Raw genomic sequence first — 24,777 nt, 5'->3', positions numbered from 1 at the left:
GGGCGCAGCGAGCCAGTCAACTCTCACTTCCTACGCACTCCCCACTTTCATTGGGCGAATCTCTCCCCACCAACTCGTCAATTAGAAAGAGAGAGCGATTCCACTGGTTATTGCTCTCTCTCACTCTTTATACCCCGCACCGCCATTGTAGGCTTTAGTGCTTCGTACAGGCCGCACAGTCTATCTCTATAAATCTATGGAGGACACTCGCTAACACTACTTATAGATATAGATATATACTTATAGAGCCGGTCAGTGTCGCCAGATCGGGGAAATAGAGGGGAATACAGTTTACCCCCTCTCTGATAACCAGACCAGTCTACGGTCTTAGTGGGGGATGTTGGAGTATGCTCATGGTGCTGGAGTGGGAAAGTCGACCCTGTCGACCGTTTTTGGTCGATTCTGGCGTCATTGGACCCGGTATATGTATAGGACAGTCATGGGCACTCTTTTGTGCTCACTCGAAGGCATTCCCAAGGAATACCCGTGGAATACCCCCACTTCTCCTGGCCGCGCGTCTCGCCTCGCTCCCTGTGGCGGCTGTAGTGCTCGGAGCAACTACGTTAAAAAATAATAAATGCATAAAATCCGCTGTGTATATATTACAGTTACAGTTTCTATAAATACTGATACAGGATGAGATACAGTGACAACTCCCCTTCGCCTTCTAACACGTTAGCTTCGCAGTACACATTGCGATTTCTCAACAGACTGTAGCATTTTTCCCACAACCGTCATCTGGTAGACGATGTAATCTGTGAACAAGGCATTTTATCTGAATTTATTACATGTATATGTACATACACATTAAATTTTAATATAACATACGCATGTTAAACATCCATATTTGAAAATCGGAAAACAAAATTTTGCGAAATTATGCGGGGTGATCAAGGTACCCCATTTTAGCCCCACTTTGTACTTTACTGGCGCTAAAATGACGCTGAATGACGCTAAAAAAAACTGTGCAATATCCCAACACTGACGCCAATCTACATGTTTTCATTGCTTCTAGGCTTCCAACATCGTTTCGGAAGTTATTCTTTCTCTTGTGATTGCTTGTGATATACTGATATATGTACCCTCTTTTCCGTATTCACCGTATTACAGTTTAAGAAACGAAGTGGTGAATGAGTATTGTTAATAATAATTACATGATACCACGTGTGAAAAATTGGAAGAAGGCAAGCATAAAGATTTCATGATCATTTGATTTCTATAAAACCGTTCATGACTCCTGACAGTAAGAAAATGCAGAAGGTTGGAAAATTGAATGCGTCAATTGATATCATTCCGTTACAAGGATCCAGCGGAGACTCTAAATCGAAAGCTGTGAATAATAAACCGAAAGTTGATCTTTCTCATAGAGATCTTCGGGATCAGTTATTAATTTCGCGTGTGCAAACGGTAATTCGTTGATTTCTTTCTTTAATGTTCCTTCACTTAACTATGTAGATACGTAAAGTTAACACATTTGTAATGCGCACTTTGCGCGGTAAATTTGTCTACTAACATTTAAAGTACATAACAAAAGAATTTTACAAATTATTTGTTACTTTAACGTTTAAGTCTATGCATTAACAAATTATTTATTATTTTTTTATACCTCACAATATAATGAAATAAATATAATGAATAAAATTTGTTTATGAAACATTCAACTATAATTTATCATGTAATTGTAAAAATCTAGAATTAAAATTGTGTTTCGCATAAAATTTTTTCATATTTTGTATTTTAAAACATATTGTATATATACCGTTTAATTTTTAGTATATGCATGAGAATGAAAACAAAGTTTACATTGATGTTCATGAAATGGCAGATACATTGCAAAAGAAATATCGTGATTATCGTATAAAGAAACGAGGCCCATTTAGAGCTTTGGTACGCAAAGCATACGACGAGCTCACAGAGATGTTTGCGAAGAAACATTGTCCTTGCGAATGGCCTGCTTACGAGGACGAGGATGATGAAGAGGAAGTGGATATAGAAGTATTGGCATATACTTTACATAAATATAATTTTTAGTTGCATATCTAAACAAGAATATATTGATTTTAGTCAGATCCTCAGAATACGATGTTGGACGATATGTTATTAAAAGTATATAAAAAGTCACAGAACAAACAAAATGGAAATTCTAGTGACAAAGAATTAATAGACATCAGTAGCGACGACGATGCGAGTAAAGCAGATTCAAACACTTATAATAAAACCGATGAAACCAAACTGATGAATCGACAGGTCAAACCGAATTCATCTTCACACGTAGAAAAGCCTGTACCATCTAAGGATGTCGAACAGAAAAAACCAGTAAAATTTCACTTTCATTCATTTGGTTTCGGAAATATTTATATTGCCTATAAAATTATTACATTATGTAATGTTTTCTTTACAGCCTACAAAAGAAATACGACAAACTGCAGCAAGTAGTACACCGATCGAACCGATTAACAGAAAAAGGCAACGTGATAAAGAGAGTGATACCAGTCAATTTATATTCACGAAAAAAGCCAAAGGGATCCCTGTCTCAGAATCAAAAGTTACGTTCACTAACATAGGAGGCTGTGACAAAGTTCTGAAAACTGTATGTAAGCTACTTGCTCATATGAAGCATCCAGAAATCTTTAAACAACTTGGTATATCACCGCCAAGAGGATTTTTGCTTCACGGTCCACCTGGATGTGGCAAGACATTACTGGCATACGCTATTGCAGGAGTAAGAATGCAATTATAAGTTATTATATTGGGTTGGCAAATAAGTTCGTTTGGTTTTTTAGAGTGGAATAAATCACAAAAACCGAACAAACTTATTTGCCAACCCAATAGTTTTTTCTATTTCATTCATTATTAATCTTTTATCTTAAATGTAGGAATTGGGGATACCTTTGCTGAAAGTTGCAGCACCGGAACTTGTGGCTGGAGTATCAGGGGAAAGCGAAGCACGGATTAGAGATTTATTTGAACAAGCGTTAGCTATTTCACCGTGTGTAATTTTCTTGGATGAAATTGATGCTGTTGCACCCCATAGAGCGACTGCTCAGAGAGAAATGGAGAGAAGAATTGTTGCCCAGTTACTATCATGTTTAGATGGTAAATTATTTCTATTACTAAATCGTAATTATTAGATTATATTGACCTCCAATTTCATTTTTAAACGAGGAATAACGTTTTATCGTGCAGAATTGAGTTTAAAAGAAAATGGTACTGGGGTATTGGTACTTGGAGCTACAAATCGCCCCGATTCATTGGATCCAGCATTAAGAAGAGCCGGCCGTTTTGATCATGAAGTGTGTCTTGGTATACCGGATAAAGATGCGAGGACAAACATCCTAACTGTACATACAGAGAAAGTTGCACTTGCTTCCAATGTTAGTTTATCCACAATAGCTTCACTAACGCCTGGTTTTGTTGGAGCCGATTTGGTTGCACTAATTAGAGAGGCTGCTATGGCAGCTGTGGATAGGTAACTTATTCGATGTTTTCTGTATACGTAAAAACTAATGTATTATATTATGGACAACGAATTGTATCACTTATTTTGTTTCTACTAGAATACTGGAAAATGTAAACAGATCTGAACCGGACACTAAATCATCGGAAACAAGAGAAGTCGAACCAGACGCTGAAAAAGAAAATTTTGAAAATACTGGTAATTTAGACGAAGAAGCAACTACCGAATCGTCTCCCTCAAATCAAGACAAGACCGTCAAATCAAACAAAACGAGCGATTCTGTAAGCCCTCCAGCGCTAATCGAGATGGACGTCATACCAGAAAATTCAAAATCTCCGGATTTGGCGGCATTACTTACTTGGTTACGTAATGATCCACCACTTTCCTCAGAACGATTAAGAAATTTATGTATCGAGCACAGTGATTTTGAAACTGCTCTTCGCGTTATTCAGCCATCAGCCAAAAGAGAAGGCTTTGCAACTGTACCTGATGTTACGTGGGATGATGTTGGTTCTTTACGAGATATAAGAGAAGAATTGCAGATGGCTATACTGGTAATAGCATATAAATCCTCCATAAATGTTCTCTGTTTGTTGAAACTGATCAAGTATGTTTTTTTGAGTTGTATTTTTTTTCTGTTCAATTTAACATTATAGGGTCCAGTTCGACATTCCGAACATTTTACAGCCCTAGGATTAACAACACCTACCGGAGTATTATTGTGTGGCCCGCCTGGATGCGGCAAAACGTTATTAGCAAAAGCGATTGCAAATGAAGCTGGCATCAACTTTATATCTGTTAAAGGGCCAGAACTTTTAAATATGGTAACTGTTTTAATTGCTTGAACAAATACTTTGTAGCCGAACATATAGTGTCATTGGGTATTTACAAACTACTGTTGTTCTCGTAAATGATAAGTAATATTTTATAAGCAATATAAAAGTGAGCAACTTAACTTTGTTGCCTGAAATTATTTGTAAAATGTTATAAGAAAGTAAAAATATTTCGAACAGTTACAGGTAATTTATACAGAGATACAGCGATTTACTTTTTATTTCAATGTATTTTGGCTTTCTTTTAGTACGTTGGTGAAAGTGAGAAAGCAGTTCGACAATGTTTTATGAGAGCAAGGAACTCAGCACCGTGTGTTATATTTTTCGACGAGCTGGATGCTTTGTGCCCAAGGCGATCGGATGGCGACAATTCTGCTACTTCACGTGTAGTTAATCAGATGCTTACAGAAATGGATGGGGTAGAAGAACGTAAAGAAGTATTTTTAATGGCTGCGAGTAACAGACCTGACATTATTGATCCAGCAGTTTTGAGACCAGGAAGATTAGATAAAATTTTATACGTAGACCTGCCTACAGCAGCAGATCGTATTGATATTTTAAGAGCACTAACAAAGGTATTTTATGTATTGATCGTAGATAAGTAGAGTAATATTCTCAAGATATATGATCTTTATTGTAAATAATTTATGTATACAGAATTCAACTAAACCAAAACTAGCTGCGGATGTAAACCTCGAACTAATAGGGTATAATGCCAAGTGCGATGGTTATACTGGAGCAGATTTGGCAGCCTTAATCAGAGAAGCTGGTGTAGAAGCATTGAGAGAATTAATGGACATACATTATACAGGTCAGCCGGAAATCTCTATGCGGCATATTTTATCTGCATTTGATAAAATAAGACCATCTGTACAAGAGAAGGTATATATTTTCAACATTTATACGAACTACAAACACACACCTTTGCACACACCTTTGTCTTCGAACATGATATTGGGTTAACCAACTATAAATTTTAGGACATAAAACATTATGAAAAGCTAAAGAAGCTGTATTCAATTAAAAAGAAATCTAACGACTCTCCGATGGAAACTCCAACAGATGCCACTATAGTAGATGTAGTTATGGAACCTATGGAAACGTGAAATAAAAATATGACGCATGTATGTAACAATCTTCCATTTTAAAATACTCTTTCAGATTAAAAACATTGAAATACAAAAGTGTACACACTTTGACTTTATTTTTATAGTCAAAGCAGTTTGATCTTAACCAAGCGAAGATGTAGTTGCAATATTAAAACTTAGTTGATCATGTCAACCTAATGACTAAATTTATATTTTTCTTTATTGTTTAAACACTAGACATATGCGATGCGAAAGTTGTCATGGTTCATTTTTAAAAATAAATGAAATTATATTCAACATACACACAGTTTTACATAGTCATTTCCATATAACTTAATTCATATAAAACTTGTATAGTTGCTGTAACGTAATAGAGCAACGTTATCGACAATAAAACATGCAATGAATGCCTGTCTTAACCCCTTGCCCTACGATTTATTTTACGGTTTCAGTGATTAAAACCTTTTTTATAGTTTGTAATTTTCTAGAAAAGGAGAAAATTTATATCTATTGTATACCTACGTGTTCTCCAATAACTATACATTAACAAAACCAAAATAGAATTTCATCTCGGATTAACAAGGCAAGGGGTTAATCTATAAAATGAGGGAGTTATTTCATAATAATTGCATTTATATTGTTGTTGAACTTTCACGGCATATTTCCTTTGTATGCGTGGGGCATAGAAGAATATGAATTAGAACCAATTTATTCATTACTGAACATGCGGCTCTGTTGTTCGATTTTGTACAATCCAAGGATGTTTCAAAACATCTTCTAAAGGCAACCTTTGTTCCGGATCAACAACTAATAACTAAAACAAGAAAACATTGAACATAATAAATGAACAGACAAAAAGATCTTACAGTTACCGTAAGTTAATGTAAATGAAAGTCTTACCTTGGATATTAAATTTCTTGCACCTTCGCTAACATAATCCGGAAATTTATATTGTGCTTTCTTGATTTTCACATATGTTTCTTCGTAAGTTTTAGCTAAAAACGGCGGTGTACCAACTAAACATTCATAACATAAAACACCAAGACCCCACAAATCTACAGTATGATCGTGTGTCTTGCCGACAACCATTTCAGGTGGCAGATAATCCAGAGTCCCACATAAAGTGTTTCTTCTGGACGCAGGAGCATGAACAGACCATCCAAAGTCTGCCATTTTTAATTCACCTTTCATTCCAAGTAACAAGTTCTCGGGTTTAATATCACGGTGTATGACTTTCTTGGTATGACAATATTTCAGAGCATCTGCTAATTGAGATACATATGTAGCTGTCCTGACTTCATCAAAACGCTTCTCTGGTTGAGAATTTAATTCTTTGAATAACTCTCCGTTTGGGGCATATTCTAAAATTAAGTAGACCCTCTTCTCATCGTGGAAGTAGCCATACATTTTCAATATATTTGGATGTCTATATTAAAAAATAAATACCTATTAATATTTGAAGGTAACTTTTTTCCAATCTTCAACATATTATTACTAGACAGCGGATCTTCATGCAAAATAAAATTTTCTACCCGAATTGCAACAACCAGGAGTGAAATAGAAATATATTCTGTCTCTTAATATGTTTAATAGGTTGAAAATAGTACAACAGTACATTTAAATTCTTCTTATTTGTTTACAGTTTTAAATTACACCTACTCATTTTTGTTATGCATAAAATCACATTACATGTAAGAGGCATGTAAAACTAACTTTTGTAGCGGAAACAATTTTGAAGTTTGTACTTTCTTACCTTAGATGCGACTGAATTTCTATTTCTCGTCTAACTTGATGTTCTACATCAGCTGTTTGTATTTGTGCTTTAAATAACACTTTCATAGCAATGATAAATTTGGATTTCTTTTCTCTAGCTAAATAAACATTACCAAACTTTCCTTTTCCTAACGGACGTCCAATATCAAAATCTGTTAAAACCCACTTCTTGTCACTTTGATATTTATTCTTTACACTGCATTGGCCTTCATTTCTCTCTGTGTCTTTTGTTCCATATCTGTTGTCTTTATCGTTCTCTTTATCAGTTTTATTCTGTGTCGATACAAGCGTCTTTGAAGCCAAAGGTAATTTTGGTGGTGGCATCAATTCTATAGATTTATTTATCTTTTGTTCCTTCTTCTTATTATCTGTTAAATAAGTAGTACACTCGTCTGTGTTACTGGTTGTATTCGTTGAATTATGTTGTGAATTTTCACTTAAAACAGACGGCGACTTAGATATTCGTAATTGTTTAAAATTGTTATGCACTTGTGAAATCACGCGTTGTGACTGAGAATTTGTTTTTTTGTCCTTAAACATCTCTGAACGTGTAATGTACTATCTAAAATTGACAATAATTTAAATTAATACACAGAAGTTTATTAAAAATTAGATAGTAAAAAATTGAAGAAATGAAATATTTAATGTTATATAGGTTTATATTATAAAATCATCGATTGCTTCATGAAGTATACAACTTCTACATAAAATGCCATAGTGTAAAAAGTATTTATAAAAGAGAATAATTGAAAAATTACGCATTTCAAGTCATAAATTAAAAATTTCTTATAAGAGTATCTATCATGCATAAGAAGACGACAAAACTAGCATTTATTATAAATATATCAGTCAAATTAAATACATTTTCACATATTGATACAGATTAATGTGTATAAAATAACTACTCACGTCGACAGTAGAAGGTTCCTGCTGGTTCCTGCTGGTTTCTGCCAAAAATGCACAAAAATGTGAAGTTTTCACCAGTTTTCACTGCTGTTGCATTTCAAAATAACGAATTTTCACGCTTTGCTGTGATTGGTTACGACCATTACGACTGGTTAGTATATATATATGTATATATAGAATATAGAAAGTATTACAACCATGGCGTAAAAATTACAAGATTGTTCACTGTATAGGAAATTTAGACAACGCCATCATTTTTGCAACATACAGAAAAATAGAAATATATCAATATATGTCATGTATATATAATTCGTAGAAATATTGTTTATATATATTACAGTTTTTTAATTCCATTAATAAAAATGATAAATAAGCAAGAGATGCATATGTAAAAATGTTTTATATGTACCGCGCGCCGCCATTGTGGGCTTCAACTCGCCCATAAGACGGCGCAGTCTATCTCTATATGTCTATGGGTTAGTGATGGGCGCAATCGACTAAAAACTATCGATTTAGTCGATAGTAGCTGTTACTATTTTCAGTCGACTAGTTTTACTGAACTATCGACTGAATTTCGCAGTGGTGGGGGTTACTATTTTCAGTCGACTAGTTTTAGTAAAACGACTGAATTTCGCAGTGGTGGGGGTTACTATTTTCAGTCGACTAGTTTTAGTAATTTCGCAGTGGTGGGGGTTACTATTTTCAGTCGACTAGTTTTAGTAATTTCGCAGTGGTAGGGGTTACTATTTTCAGTCGACTGTTTTACTGAACGACTGAATTTCGCAGTGGTAGAGGTTACTATTTTCAGTCGACTGCTTTCACTGATATATATATATATATATATACTGCTTTACTAAACCCAACTAAACCAGAGGTTACCTCTCTGATTGAATTATCAAATTAATTAATTAATTCATTAACCCCATCCGTCCCTCGGTGTCAAATTGACACAGTGGTAAAAAACCGATAAAATAACAAGCAGGTGATTAGTTATTTTTCGATGATTTTTAGTCAAATTGATGAGTTAAAATTTCGGTTATGTGTTTCGCATGAAAAAGATAAAAGTCACGAAGTCTCGGGCAAATTTATACCTATAAACAATTCGATATTTCGAGAAAACTGCCAGATTGACGGAATTCAATTGTTGTATGTACTACTAAATATTAATTATTACAAATATTCTCCGAAAATATGAATGATTTATGCATTTCATTTATGTTAATAAAATATTTATTACATTCAATACAAAATTGATATTTTATTATTATATTTATCCTATCCTATATATTATATGTAATATCGATAACACCAAAAGGATTATTTATTTATTTATTTATTATACATGTATAAATCTGAAGAAGCTAGGATTGTTGTATTCTAAATAATGATAGTACAAGTTCGTGGGAATGGAACTTTATTCGACAGATCAGGTATAGCGGATTTTTCTTCCAGGCCCGCGAGATACATACTTACCGTGGCCTTGTGTGGGCCCATCGGATCTTGGTCGGCGCGACCCTTCGGAAACTCGGGGGTTTATTATGTGCTATTGAGGCCTTTAGGCCGGCAACGAAAGATTCTAAGTAACGAGACATGCATATCATAAAACATCTAAATTGCACGCGCTAAAAATAGCTTCATTGTCGCTTGCTTCGTAAACCGACCCGACCATTTGCACGCCAAATGTTTTATTGTACGTGCCGGTGGCCGCTACAAACCCAATATGTATATATAGACTTAAATCAAATAAAAATATAAAAAAATTACAGTAACATAGCATGTATTAACAAATTAATCGCAATAGAGGAAATTATAGATAAACATTAACTTAAAATTAAACATTTCTTAGTGCCCTACATAAGAATTTCTTAAAGTAATCAATAGATCCATTGAAGAAATCAATCATATCAATAAATTTAATAAAACCTAATATTTTTAGACCAGCGTTTACAATATTATTACAGTGCTTTGAGAAATTTAATGTAGGTGTAACACAGACGACCAAGTCATTAGTTTCACTAATGTTTAATTATAAACTTATAAATAATATAAAATTGTAAAGTACTATATTTTTAGATAGTCTCTCCAAATTATAATAAATAGGAAAACTTATATGGTATGAAATATGATATTGTGGAACGAAAGAATCTTCACGTGCGACTTTTCTTGGATGTGAAACCACTGTGAATATACTTATAACTTTGACAATATAAACCGGCTTTCTAGCTAAGGATTGAGATTTTTCTCAACCACTCGAGTTCAGTAACGAAATAGATTTGAACGCGTCTGCAACAGCGAACACTTTTGCAAGCAAGGAAGCGAACGCTTGGTTTTCTATGAAATCAAATAGTTTAAACCATTTTTAATTTTAAAACTGCTCCCTGAATAATTTTAATGAACTGTGGCTGCTTTTTTGGCGCTGCCCTACGCTGCTGTTTTAGAAAACTTCTTATTTCCTTGCCATATTCCTTTCCTATTGTTGTCCATTCTGCGCGGGTCTGGTCAGTCCTGATATACATGTGGCGACCAGATCCACGGCCTCTCCTGTGTCTCTTCCAGGTATCTCTCGAACCTATTCGAGATTTACGGTCAGGCCCTGGCGAACGTTTCCTTTCTTTACGACATCCTCTCCTGCTTGCCTTCCTCTGCTCTTTCCGTTTTTTATAGCATCCTTCCGCGATTGCTTCTTTCCACGTGTCTTTACCTGTCTTTCCTCTTCTCCTAGATTTTCCTTACTTTCCTATCCTTAATTTCTTCTCCTTACTTTCCTCCCACTATTCGGGTTTCCACCTCTCTTCCATTTTTTCCTTTTCCTCGGGAGTTTCTATACGTTGACGAGTCACTTAGTCACAAGTCGTTGGTCTCTGGTCTCGCGTCGTACACCAAGTTTTCTCTTAAATAAACTCGTGTTGAGGAAACATTCTGAGTTCTAAAATAGTGTTTAGTAGTATACATAAGTTTTCATAGTGTATATATAATACAATATGTATAAACAAAAGCGCTCAATAGTGTGGCAATATTTTGAACAAAAGACACCAACGAGTGCCGTGTGTCGCTTATGTAAAAGAGAATACAAAAGTGCAAAAAACACATCCAATTTAAGTGACCATTTGAAGCGCAAACATTTCACAGTGCTGGAAGCCGATCGTCGCGTGCACGAAGAAGCAGAGTCGATAGACGTGGATGATCAACTTGCAAGTGCTACACCTGGAACATCAACGCAAGCACAAGGAATTACATCGGTGGCTTTCACTTCAAATGCAAATTTGGCAATCCAAAATGAAGACTTACCAGGTATGGTGCAGAGGTCTCGGGTTCATTTAAGGCAGCTAACATTGAGGACAACTTCAAATGATCTATCACAAACAAAAATTACAAAATTAAATAATCTGGTGGCAGCCATGATTTGTAAAGATTTGCAACCGCTAACTATTGTAGAAGACGAAGGCTTTAATGAGTTAATTAAGGAGCTTGAACCACGATATAAACTTCCCAGTCGAAGAACACTGGGACGGACCATCTTACCACAATTATACATTGACACTAAAAATATAATTTTAGAAAACTTGAAAAAAACAAGTCATGTTTCTATTACGACAGATATCTGGACCAATTTAAATATGCAATCCTTTTTAACGATCACTGCACATTATTTTATTGAAAATAAATTACGCTCAAACGTATTAGCCACTAATCTTTTAACAAATAGCCACACAAGTCAATATATTGCGCACTGTATTCAAGATATTTTATCGGAATGGCAAATCTCAAATAAAATTTGTGCTGTCGTGACAGATAATGGTGCAAATATTAAAGGAGCTGTACGTAACTTAGGCTATATGCATTTGCCATGTACAGCACACACGTTAAATTTAGTGGTAAACGATTCCATAAGTGGTGTGACTGAAATAATAAATTTATTAAAAATCTGCCGTTCATTAGTTGGGCACTTTAAAACAAGTGTTGTAGCAGCAGAGAAATTAAGAAGTATGCAAAAGCAAATGGGCTTACCAGAACTGAAGATAAAAAAAGATGTAGCAACACGCTGGAATTCTTGCCTCGTGATGCTGGAGAGACTGTTTGCAATAAAAGTGCCTTTGTCTGCTGTCATAGTTTCATTAAGCAGAAGTCCCACATCACTTACAGCTGAACACTGGGAAATCATAGAAGATATCATACCGTTATTGAAACCACTAGAATATGTTACAACTGATTTATCAGCAGAAAAATATCCCACAGCATCCAAAATTGTTCCTTTAATAAGAGGAATTCAAAATGCTATAAACATGATTACACCAGAAACCACAGCAGGACTACGTTTAAAAAATAATATTTTAAATAATATTGAAATAAGATTTAACTACATCGAACAGAATAATATTACTTTAATAGCCACACTATTAGATCCAAGGTTTAAAATAGCTGTATTTGAAGACAATAGGATTGCACAGACAGCACAGAATATATTAAAAGAAGAAATAAGTTCCTTGGCAAGAACAGCCAGTAGTCATGAAACGAATGCAAATAGAGCCATAGCAGAAGAACCATCTCAAAACAATGAATTTTGGAACTTTTTTGTATCAAAAGTGTCACAGTTAAATAACCAATCTACGCATATTGAAAATGTAACAACCATCATCCGTCAATACATAGATTTACCATATGAAAACATTAAGAGTTGTCCAGTCGCATTTTGGAACAAATATAATTGCACAATGCCACAGCTTTTCGAGATAGCAGATAAATATCTTTGTATTCCTGCAACCTCTGTACCCTCGGAGAGAATATTTTCAAAGGCTGGACAGATTATGTCTGAAAGAAGAAACAGACTTTCAGCGAAAAACTTAGACCAATTGATCTTTTTAAATGTCAACATTTAAAATATATGTATATATATATATAAATTTGGGTCAACTTCATAGTGGAGACCATAATCATTTAAGGTTAGATTAATTATAATTTTGGAATTTTTACCTTAATTTAATTTTATTACTAATTTCTACTACGACAAATGTAAAATATAAAATAACATTAAATATTTTTAATTTTAGGAACCTCTCTCTCTCTCTAATAAAGCTGAGCGTCATGAAAACCATCGAATATGGAGAGCAATGAACATGAACCAATAACGCAATTCAGTCAAATAAGCCAATTCAGTCGACTGAAAACTATCGACTAAATAGTCGATAGTATGTAGTTACTAAATAGTAACTAGTCGATAGTTGAATTTAGTCGATAGTGCCCATCACTACTATGGGTTGACCAAATTCATAGGGATGCGCAGAAGAAAACAAAGACCACACTCGACGAGAGAAGGATGCAACATTTGAACGGTAAAGTACACACCTCGTCAAAAGTGCGTACTTTCCATTATTTCTTACAGCAGTAAACATACAAAACAACTGTTTATATGTTTGTGTGAATCATAGACGAGCCACCCGACGAATCAACGTCCAGCTGGAAGATCCGAATTTTCCTATTGGCTAAGGAAATGGATGCTGGAAGAAGATAAAACTTCAGGACGAGGCAAATACGAGGCAGATAGAATTCTCAGAGCTTAGAGTCAACAACGAGTACACTATTAAATAAAGTCTATATTTATTTTTCTTTATATTACATTGTTCAAAGTTATTTTCTGCAAACCTTCCACGAGTAGAGTGCTTCAGCGCTCCACGGGCACCCGAACCCAGCAAATTCCCTAATCCCACCACACTGCGACGTAACACTGTAAATACATATATAGACCCAGCTTCAGATAACATGTCTTGTTCCAAGATTATATCGTCTACCAGTCTACCAGATGACGGATGTGGGCAAAGTACTATAATCACCGACTGCCAACCTTACGAGAGATCGTGTCACTCGAATAATTCGGTGTTTTCCAGTGTTTTCCACAGTTCTCCTAGTAGAGTGGCACTGGTGTTTTCTTACGCTGGAGTGACTGGGAGTGACTCAAATCAGTGGTCAAAATGGCGTCAATAGCAACAAGAATTTTTACTGTGAGTAAGGGGCATCCCCAGTATATTTATACAGATTCCATATCTCAAAGTGCACTCATCGTCAATTGTGCATTTAAACGGAAAACGTCGTAAATTGGGTGAGTTATTAAAATACTGCGTAGATAAAATGAAGTAATTACTAGACTACAGATTTATGACAAAAATGAGATCTTCGGTGCAGTTTAAAACGGTAAAGAAATCAAAAGAATTCAAGAATGTCGATTATACTATACTCAACATGCTGGAAATAATTAATATTAGACTATTTTCATATAATCAATTAACCTTAAAGGGTTAACACAATTTTCTTAGGCTGTCACGATGAACTCACTAATGTGCTAAATATATGACACAATTCCATTGTAGGAACACTTTGTTTGATAGCTTCAATCCTCAACAAGATATTCTACCAGTTGTACTCGAATATAACACTCTATACACCAATTTTTAGGCATTTCCGGTAGTGTAATTAAAAAATGTTTTAGACAAAAGTTTCTCAGTACTTGGTGAGCTACATGTTCGCATATTCTTAAATCTGAAAGAATGCTTTTTATATAAAAAAGTAAAGGTCACTTTGATGTTTTTAAATGGCACGAGATATGCATCTTGATATACAACATATTGCAAATATCCCCAAAGATAAGAATCCAACGGAGACAGATCTGGAGAACGCGGACCATACGCTCCTATCCAATGATTTCTAAACTTGTTATTAAGATATTCCCTAATTATAATAGCATTGTGGGCAGGATACCCATCTTGTTGAAGGTACATATCGTTCCTAATGTTCATTGAATTGTCTTGCAATAAGTGTGGAAGTTTTTCTTACAAAAAGTTAAGATATCGAGCAGCTGTCAAATTTTCTTCGAAGAATTATGGTCCGATTAAGTGACCATTTAAAATACCACACCAAACATTGACACTAATTTTAGTTCGAAAGTTGCGATCTCTTGTCCAGTGTGGACTCTCTGTTGACCAATAACGTTGATTTCGTTGATTGAATACACCATTATTTGTAAATCTAGATTCGTCTGTCTACATAATTTTCATAAAAATTTTAGGATCCTCTTCATTAGCAGCAGCTAGCCACGCCAGAAATTATAATCGCCGCTGTCCATCAGTAACGCCCAGTTTTTGAACTAATGTCATTTTAAATGGATGATATTTGTATCTTTTTGTAATTCTATTAATACTTTTGACCGACATATTCAATTCTTTTGCAACTTGTCAAATAGACGCGTGCGGATTGGCTTCAAAATAACCGAGGACTAATATTGCATTCTCTTCATTTGTGATGGGTCTACTGCGACTAGGATGTTTCCCATCAGGAAATTTACCACGTAAAAGCAATGATTTTTGAAGATAACGGAACGTTTCTCTAAAAGGACAAATCCTACTTGGAAACCGTTCTTTGTACAATTTTTCTGCCGTGCGTGCACTTTCTCTCCACATTCATTGAAAACAGATAACATATCACATCTTCCTGTACTTGCAAGATCAAATCGTGATATAATAAACTACGACTGAAGGAATACTGTCTATAAAGCTGATTAGATCGATGACACGATGACACACTGATGATTCTGAACCATAAGTGATAAATACAAATATAATACGGGAAGCGAAGAGAATAAACATAAACTGAGACACCCTAATTACGGCAACAACGAAAAATCTAATACAAAGAGCGGAGTTCTGTATCATAGAAGGTAGATCGCAGTTCGAACATCTAATGAAACTTGATTTATATTGTAAGAAATAATTTTTCATTAAAATTACGTTTGCACAAAATTTTCAAGTTTGAGGTAATTTGAAGGTCATAGTATAGTACACTGTTAAATCCGTCTCGACGTCAGAAACAATTCTATGATGTCCAAAACATATGGTGTCATCTAAAAAAGTCAAGGTGACCTTTACTTTTTTACGTAAGGAGCATTCTTTCAGATTTAAGAATATGCGAACATGTAGCTTACCAAGTACTGAGAAACTTTTGTCTAAAACATTTTTTAATTACACTACCGGAAATGCCTAAAAATTGGTGACATAAGTTAACGGACACACCTTGTATACAATGTGTGTACAGGGTGTGTCCCGTTTAAGTGAGACCTGCAGGATATCTCGGAAGGTGTTGTCATTATCAAGAAAGTGTTCGTACAAAAGTTGTTTGGTATGACGGGCTACATTACATAGTATTAATTGTTTTCTTGTGGGTGGAGTGGTAGAGGAAATCTGAAGATCAATCTATTTTTTTTCAAATGGAATACTATATTTTCTTCTTCAGAAAATAATAGCAGGTACTGAGACAAATCCAAAAAGGAGTTGTATGATATTATTCTGAATTGATTAAAGGTAAATCGTCAGCTTACGTTCTGCATCGAACGATGGCCGACAGCCAGCAGCTGCTGCTGAGTGGCGTCGAATTGGGTGTCAGTCTATGCAGAACGTAAACTAACGATTTACCTTTAATCAACTCAGAATAATATCATATAGCACCTTTTTGGATTTGTCTCAGTACCTGTTATTATTTTCTGAAGAAAAAATATAGTATTCCATTCTTAAAAAAATAGATTGATCTTCAAATCTCCTCTACCACTCCACCCACAAGAAAACAATTAATACATACTATGTAATGTAGCCCGTCATACCAAACAACTTTTGTACGAACACTTTTTTGATAACGACAATGCCTTCCGAGATATCCTGCTGTTCTCACTTAAATGGGATAACCCTACTAGCCAATAAATATACATAAAATAAATGATCTTTTCAGGCTTCAAAAAATTGTGTACGTAAATATAAATGTATTATTTTTATCGATAATTAAAATGGATAACGCTAAAAAGGATAACGCTGTAAAGGATAACGCTAAAAAGGGTAACGCTGAACTTGCTACAGATGCTGATTTGGTAAATATCAATTATAAATATAATATTAATAATTAACGAACTAAATATAATATTTATGTTTGTGTAGAGCTTTGATAATCCAATTGTTTCACTAATTTCTACTTTCATTTTTATTTAGGATAATGTGCGGGAACTTGTTAAATTCCAACAACAAGAATACTATGAACTTTTACCAGACTGGACAAAATATAATAAGGATGAATACGAATATTTGAAGCAAAATATTGGATTTTCTATTTATGGTCCTCCAAAACAGTCTACAACTTCTAATGAATCTGAAAGACAAATGGTACAATATAGAGAGAGTTTTAATGATGATAGTCATTATGTTACTGATGTGGTATGTTATGAACCTAAAGCGAAAGCAGTGATAGATAAAATATTCCAAAAAATATATGAATTTGGACATGGATCTATCGATGCTGACTCTATTCATTATGGAATTATCTTTAATACAATGATTCCCATAAAAAGTAAATCACTAAAAAAGGAGGAAATATGTGTAATGACGACACCTGTTTTCAAAATAAGAAAATTAAAAAGTGGTTCTTCTGAAACTTCTGCGTCTACGAGTAAAGTGAAACCAATTTCATATGAAATATGGTATATTGACATGGGTGGCAGAGTATATAAAACTTGGAGTGACTATAAAGACAATAATACACTACCAAAGTATAAAATGTTTCTCCCAAAAGATGGGTTTTATCAGCCTGATAGATCATATGAAATTACCGAAAACTCTTCACGCGTATGGTTGGAAGAAGCTGATACTCCTGCGTGCCAAACTGTAGAAACTGTTCTTCGTGGTATAGATATAGCAGCTAATATAACAGGAATAGGAGGATTGGCATTAGGTATTGCATCTTTATTTACACCTGCTGCTCCTGTAGTAATAGGTAAATAACTTTCAATTTTTAATCTTGATCTAGTTTTCAAGTTTTTGTCTCTTACATTCATTTCAGAAATCACACGCCACAGAAATTCTCCTTTGTTCATTTTGGTACATCTTGTGCATAATTTTATAATGTTTATAGTGTTATGAAGTGACTTATGAATTTAAAATCAACAGCATTTTGTTTTTTAATTGTTACTTTCTATAATGCTGTAAGCAATACGTAATTTAATTTGTGGTATTTTTGTGTTGTTTACATCTTATTACTGTAAATTTAAAAATGTGAGAATTAATTTTTACAATAGTTAAAGCCACTGACTGTAATTATGTGTTCTCAGAAATTAGACGATTTATTTTTATCAATATTTTGTGAGCATAAGGAATGGTAGAATATTATTAGTATAAATTAAAGTAACCATTATCCTGTGGATCAGTACAGTTATTTTAATTGAATTATAGTTATTACGAGGTAAAAAAGTAGAAACCCCGTAATTAACGAGATCCAGCATATAGATGTTTGTATCCTATGCTATGCTGTTGTTTTGCTCATCTCCAATAAATCTTAGATGAATACAATAATCTTAATAGCAAGTATAATTAATAAGAATAAAAGTAATACGCGTTACAGATAAATATTGTCACAATTTTAGGAGCAGCAGCAGCTGCGGGAGGGACTGCTCTGTGGGGTTCTGGACGATCAGTGCAACAACTGAGAGACCGATCAGTTCATGAAGAAAGTATTAATCCCCTTGCAGACAGACACGCTTTTAGTTCATGGTTATCGATCACAGGTAGTGTAGTTGGGTTAGCAGCGAGCGGAGGAAGCGTTCTTCTTACACAAGCTATTCGTAATGGCAGCACGATCAGTACGGCTACTAAAGTTGCTTACAACTCATTAACCATTGGGAATTTAAGTATCAATGGAGTTGGTGTGGCGTATCAGGCATATTGTATTTATGAGGAATATAGAGAAGAAGGTCGAGTTAGTTATATGTCTTTAGGGAACCTGGCCGCACATCTCCTATTCTTTGGTAATGCTGTCATCAATTTACAATTAGCGGGAAATCTCATTGAATCAACGCAAGGACAATATTTAGACGAATATAGAAATGCTATACGTTCCAAACGTCTCAGAAAACAGTTTAATCGTGCTAGACGCATTGCTGCTGAAAATAATGTAGGACAAATGCATGAAAATGCTGAAGTCATACGATTCATTAATCGAAAGTACGAAGTGTGGCAACAAAATAATATTCAAGTCCCTAATTATAACATCGTAAAGTTTGAAAAGGGAGTAATGAAAATTGACGATAAAGTATTGATAGATCCCATGACATTTGTATCGATATTACTAAAAGCAGACCAGTGTAGAAATGAAACTGCGTCTTCCGAGGATGTTAACTCCTTCATGGTTTGTGCTTTAAGGAATTTGTTAATGAATTTATTAGAGAGCTTTAATACAAGTAATAGTGGTAGATATTCTCCTGTTTCTGATATCGATGGCTTCGAACATATCTTTATGGAATTGAACAATATTGAAAATGCGCTGGATATTTTCCCTGTGTTATTTAAAACGGCTATTATTTTATGTAAAGGTTGTCGATCTCCTTCTGACTGTTTAGTAGCAGCAGTTCATTTTATTTGGAATTATGCGAAAGAAAATTTGATGCGAGGATGTTTAGATTTAACTAATTTAATCGAGAATCCAGCCGCACAAGCTGCGTTGCAGGAATTTATAATTTGTATGTTTGAGCACGCAGATAATGTAGTGAAACCATTGATACCTGCTTTTGTAAGATATCTCTCTGGGAGTGGATAGGATCCAGACTTAGGGCCAATCGAGGTGAACTACGAAGACAGAGAAGCAGATATGTTTCTCGCAGCAAAGACACTGACAGGGAATATGAAACAGCTTGATTTTTTGATCACCCAGTCGAGCTGCATTTAGCGAAGAAGCAATATTTTTTTATGCTCTTTGTGTTGAAATATTCTCTGCATTATTGCGGGGTCCCGTACAGAGCCCTTATTTGCAATTTGGCTCTTGGAACTTTATAAACAACAAAAGTGTACGTTTTTATAGAAGAAATTTTTTCTGTACACTTTTTCCAAATGCTCTTTGTGTTGAAATACTCTCTGTATTATTGCGGGTTAGCGTACAGAGCCCTTTTTTGGAAAAAGTGTACAGAAAAAATTTCTTCTATAAAAACGTACACTTTTGTTGTTTATAAAGTTCCAAGAGCCAAATTGCAAATAAGGGCTCTGTACGGGACCCCGCAATAATGCAGAGAATATTTCAACACAAAGAGCATAAAAAAATATTGCTTCTTCGCTAAATGCAGTTCGACTGGGTGATCAAAAAATCAAGCTGTTTCATATTCCCTGTCAGTGTCTTTCCTGCGAGAAACATATATCTGCTTCTCTGTCGCCGATTGGCGAGCGGAAATAGTGATATTATAGTATATCCAAAAAGTTAATAGATGAGAAAATATCTTCAGTTTTGACCCACCATAAGAAATGTGACCTATATACAAATCTGACTACATAAATCATGAATATTAAAAATGTAATCTGCAAAGAGGTACCAGATTGATTTACAAGCGCTCAGAAAACACTCTACAACAATTTTCGTGAGTATGGATCGAGAAATCAGTGTTCTCAATAATATGTATATGGTACAAGTGGCTAAGGCAAAACACATGGCGCACAATCGTAGCATATCTTAATACAGTATGGTTCCACTATACATGTTGAAAGATGCAATTGTTAGAATGTTAACGATAAGAATTAAGATAATTACTAAAATGATAACATATAAACGTAGTATAATTACCATAAGAATTATAACCCTTTGATCCGAAGATAAAATTTCTACACTGCTACTTATGAAAACGCAGTTTAAATGTTATTTTTAAGGGTGTACTCTGTTTTTGGTGACTATATTTCACCGAATTTGATGAACCTTTTTCTTTAAACGCCTATAATTAATATTTACGAATTTTTGAACAAATTTTTTTGTACACATGTTCAAGATTATTCATGTTTAAAGAAAATGCAAAAAATTGATTTCTTGAAATCCAAACCAGAATACTCCCTTAAGATCGAACAACTGTAGACGTAGCCAGTATGATTTTATGCACAAGTGTAATAATCTTGCGTACAATAGTGCCTTATTAAATATACATTCGCGTATATACATATATACATATTTTATAAATATGAAAATTTATATTTTATAACGCTTAAAAATTGGGATATATTGGACAGAAGGAAATTTCTTACAAGTATGCACAAGTTACTTACAGTCAGTGTTGGGCAATAAATAAATTTATTTAAATAAATATTACAAGAAATAAGAGAAGACCAAAAAAACTATTTGGTGTCCACCTCAATCCCAATAATAAATAATTTTTTATTTGCAAATAAAAAATAATAAATAATTCATTTTTGGAATTATATAAATAACTTTTATTTAAATAAAAAGTTTAGTTATTATTTGCAATTAAAAACACACGTTTATTTATTATTTAAAATAAAATTTGCCCAACACTGCTTACAGTAAGAGAAATGGAAGAGAAACGCGCCTTGCTTATATTTAAAGCTTTATTAGCACAAAAATAAAAATATGAATCATGGTTGATGTTCTTTTTATTCTATCGGTTATTAAATGGTTCTCCAGGATACTCCTGCATGAAACCTATGCATGATTCTCACAATCGAATAACCATTACCTAAATGATACGGGTGACTGGGTTTCTGGTTGCCGCTGGCTCGGACATTTAAACAACTTGGCACTAGCCCCAGACAGGAGGAGGTTGTTTACTCTTACCTACCCAAGTTAGTGGTGCGATTCGTCCATCCGAGGGATAGACTTCCCTTCGCATAGGCTTGCAATTGCGCAGTAGGGTGGACCTTATTTTTTGATCGTCTAATTTTTTCGGGACACTCCTAGGATTGTGGCAGTGGCTGAATAAAATAGTTATGCAAAATTTCAAATCGCTCCAACAACGGGAAACCATCCAAAATATTTTTGTATTCTTTACATTTAGCGTGCAGTTATTTCTATCTCAAAACTATTGTCTTACCGCCGCGCGACATCCAATTGATCTCCAAATGTACCATTCTTTCATGAAACGGAACAAATGTAAGGGGCGGTGCGTTAAAAATTTCATAATTGAAAAATAAGCCTTTTTTTGTTTAAGGGCGGTAGGTAAATGCTTTTAAGCACATCCAGTTGAAAAATAAGCCCAATGTGTACAAATGACACATCTACAAAACGTATTTTCTAAATTTTCTGTATAGGTCTGCATAAAAAAGTTGTAAAAAGCAACTTTTAATATTTTCTTCGGAACTTTTCGAAAATTTGTTTTATGCATAATTTAATAGACTGATCCTTTTAGCATTATGTTATGTCGTTCTAAGCCTTACGTAAATTATTAAGGCCGATGCAGCCCCACTCAAATTTATGCTAATAATTATTTAATATGTAACTATAATAATCTAACTATTTGTGAATTTAGCTGAAATTTTACTATCTCACTACGTTTCTATTTACCATTTCGATAGCGATGGATATCAGATATAAATATAATATTAAATATAATTTGATTGAGTCACATACCATTTTTAAAATACAGTTTGGAGGTCCACTTGAGGTTTAAAATGTGTATGAAGATTTTTTTCACTGACTGTATCTATTTCCGAGTAGCAGCGCACGTCGCAGTGTATAAACCTGAACTATAATCCCCGTTTTACACTTTAACATGTGCCATACATACATAGATATGTAAACGAAACTGTTCTTAACTTTAACTATAAACATTTAATTTTCTAGCTTAAGGATATTCGTACAAAAGACTATTCGAATTTGAGTTCATCGAGCGCTCGACATTTGCACCATAATTGCAGGTTAATTTCAGTTTCTATCAAACGGCCAGCCAGCCCTTTGACATCATAATACGTGTCAATTAATTTGAAAGTACCATAACAAGCAGGCCCGTAAGCAATCAGGACACTCTCCGGCCAACAAAGATGCATCGTAGCACTTTCAATTCATTTGCTGCTCGACTACCCCTCCCTCATCTTCAACCCTACTATCGCCCCTCAGGCTAATTACCGTGAAATTTCCTGCATTCTATGTCTAACGTGGACCTACGATCGACGAAGTTCCGAAGTTGCTTACATGCCCGTGGAACTATCAAAGTTGCGACTGTGGGCTACTTCGAAACAGCTAACTTTCTGGTCACTCATACAGATCAAATAAGAAATAATGCAACCGCAATTATACTCGTTAAAGCTCAATGCCGGGTAAAATGGTATTCTAAATAGTAAATAGTAAAGATCTTACTTTATTTTAAAGTATGTGTATATACAGCTTTGAAAATAAAAGTAACATAATGTAATAGAAATGAAACGAAAGGGAGTTTCTTGTGACCAAAAAATTAGAATATTTACTGAAATAATTGAATGAACGTTTCTACAACTGGATTACAGTTCGTTTATGAATTATTGGGGAAAGGTAATTTCGATAAAAGATGAGATGCGTATAATGTTTATATTTTCCCACACGTAAAGAGTCTTCCATTAGTCCGCGCTTTTTTATCTGTGAAGAGAAGTTGTCACTCTTCGACACGTGGTTAGTAAAAGTGTAAAAATATTGTAAATTGTAAAAAAACAGCGGTTTTCTATAATTTAAAGGAACACTTCTTAATGGATAACTTTGATGTATAATATCATAACTTGCTGATTGTGTGAACTGATTTCAGTTGTTAGATTAAACAGTTATAACTACTTAAAGTTCAATAAGATTACACTATTGAAAACATTAGTTTTAGTTGACAGAATAGAATTTATTCAATGGATTTTTTTAATTAGAGCTAATTAGAGCTAAATTAGAGCTAAACGTATCTTCTGATTTTACGGTTTATTGTGCGATCGATGAGATCTGTACTCGTTCCGAATTAATGAGAAAGTTTCCCAATCTGTATACCAAATTGATTGCAATTTGCATTTCTATGACCTCATTACTCATGCAGTAGCTTTTTTATCGACAACTGTGGCGAAGTTTGTGCAAACACGATGTATAATTTTTGTCGCACTTTAACGAACTATTAAAAGCCACAAATTTGATAAGAGTATTTAATGATTAAAAAAGATATCGCTGCTCGGTTGATCATTTTATACAGTGGTCGAAATTTGTATAAAGTCATCTTCTTTTTCATAGATATCTTAAAAATATCACCATTTTTGTTGATTTATCGTATCTGGTCTTGTGCCTTGTAGACACTCGGATAGAGGGACTGCGTACTCTAGACCGCTATGTTTACTATTTACGTTTTTTAAAATTCTTTTCTGTGTGGTGCAGAACACAAGTGCGAAATTTCTATAAAGTCACTTAGTGTTTTCTCTGTATTCTGAGCAGAGAACTACGGAAAACTGCGAATATTCTAAAAGTATTAGTTTTAGAACTCACAGAAATCCTGTTTGTTATAATTTGATTCACGTGTATGAGAATGCCGAGAGTATAAGTATACAGGGTGTCTCAAAATTAGGTCCGGAGCCGAAAATGGGAGGTTCCTGAGATCATTTCAAGCGACATTTTCCTTTGAAAAAATGTCGTCTGCGGCTTCGTTAACGAGTTATTAACGAAAAACACGGACCAATCAGAGCGCGAGCTAGACGCGTGCAGCCCGGCGCGCCGGCAGCCGAGTGTCGGTGGCACGCCGCGATGTCGTAACGAACAAAAGTTTCTCGATGATGTGAATCCTCACCAATTTCGATAAGCTTTGGATATGTTGTCAATACCATGATTCTGAACAACATTTCCCTTTACAGTTTCTGTCGATCGGCTTTAGTTTACGATATTATTGTAAAAATTTGTAATTGTAAATCGATCGATGTACATACTATCTCCTCGCCGATGTCGATGA

The 24,777-nt window shown here is 34.5% G+C and overlaps 3 protein-coding genes and 1 long non-coding RNA gene across 9 annotated transcripts; 2 read left to right on the top strand and 2 right to left on the bottom strand.

Annotated features, from left to right (window-relative positions):
- The first annotated feature begins 993 nt into the window (after nucleotides 1–993).
- Nucleotides 994–5,679, top strand: Smid (nuclear valosin-containing protein-like smid). 3 transcript variants are annotated; one of them, XM_076436995.1, is made up of 12 exons: nucleotides 994–1,407; nucleotides 1,774–1,995; nucleotides 2,065–2,316; nucleotides 2,402–2,722; nucleotides 2,877–3,096; nucleotides 3,187–3,469; nucleotides 3,558–4,011; nucleotides 4,114–4,281; nucleotides 4,539–4,865; nucleotides 4,948–5,172; nucleotides 5,271–5,414; nucleotides 5,504–5,679. In XM_076436995.1, the coding sequence occupies exons 1-11, from the start codon at nucleotides 1,231–1,233 to the stop codon at nucleotides 5,394–5,396; spliced, it is 2,775 nt and encodes a 924-aa protein (XP_076293110.1). In that variant the 5' UTR covers nucleotides 994–1,230; the 3' UTR covers nucleotides 5,397–5,414; nucleotides 5,504–5,679. The 3 variants fall into 3 exon arrangements, with proteins under 3 accessions (XP_076293110.1, XP_076293109.1, XP_076293111.1); XM_076436994.1 differs by having other exon boundaries at nucleotides 5,271–5,679; XM_076436996.1 differs by having other exon boundaries at nucleotides 1,264–1,407; nucleotides 1,826–1,995; nucleotides 5,271–5,679.
- LOC143215148 (uncharacterized) lies at nucleotides 5,664–8,200 on the bottom strand. The gene is made up of 4 exons (XM_076437004.1): nucleotides 8,061–8,200; nucleotides 7,132–7,713; nucleotides 6,279–6,804; nucleotides 5,664–6,192 (listed from the first exon to the last, which is right to left on the bottom strand). The coding sequence occupies exons 2-4, from the start codon at nucleotides 7,689–7,691 to the stop codon at nucleotides 6,094–6,096; spliced, it is 1,185 nt and encodes a 394-aa protein (XP_076293119.1). The 5' UTR covers nucleotides 7,692–7,713; nucleotides 8,061–8,200; the 3' UTR covers nucleotides 5,664–6,093.
- Nucleotides 8,201–9,372: 1,172 nt separating this feature from the next.
- LOC143215150 (uncharacterized) lies at nucleotides 9,373–13,272 on the bottom strand. Of its 4 annotated transcripts, none has more exons than XR_013010296.1 (5): nucleotides 13,029–13,272; nucleotides 12,714–12,866; nucleotides 12,066–12,207; nucleotides 11,346–11,957; nucleotides 9,373–11,261 (listed from the first exon to the last, which is right to left on the bottom strand). It is a non-coding gene; the product is annotated as an uncharacterized LOC143215150 (long non-coding RNA). The 4 variants fall into 4 exon arrangements; XR_013010295.1 differs by having other exon boundaries at nucleotides 11,346–11,410; nucleotides 13,029–13,214; XR_013010294.1 differs by having other exon boundaries at nucleotides 11,346–11,410; nucleotides 12,066–12,866; nucleotides 13,110–13,269.
- Nucleotides 13,273–13,963: 691 nt separating this feature from the next.
- LOC143215145 (uncharacterized) lies at nucleotides 13,964–24,123 on the top strand. The gene is made up of 4 exons (XM_076436997.1): nucleotides 13,964–14,151; nucleotides 16,824–16,959; nucleotides 17,078–17,855; nucleotides 18,502–24,123. Exons 2-4 carry the CDS (start codon nucleotides 16,879–16,881, stop codon nucleotides 19,668–19,670), a joined length of 2,028 nt encoding a protein of 675 aa, XP_076293112.1. The 5' UTR covers nucleotides 13,964–14,151; nucleotides 16,824–16,878; the 3' UTR covers nucleotides 19,671–24,123.
- Nucleotides 24,124–24,777: the final 654 nt, after the last annotated feature.

Source organism: Lasioglossum baleicum, chromosome 13 (assembly GCF_051020765.1).
Source record: "Lasioglossum baleicum chromosome 13, iyLasBale1, whole genome shotgun sequence".
NCBI lineage: Eukaryota > Metazoa > Arthropoda > Insecta > Hymenoptera > Halictidae > Lasioglossum > Lasioglossum baleicum.
Note: the sequence above shows the minus strand (reverse complement) of the source record. Positions and strands in the feature narration are given on the sequence as shown.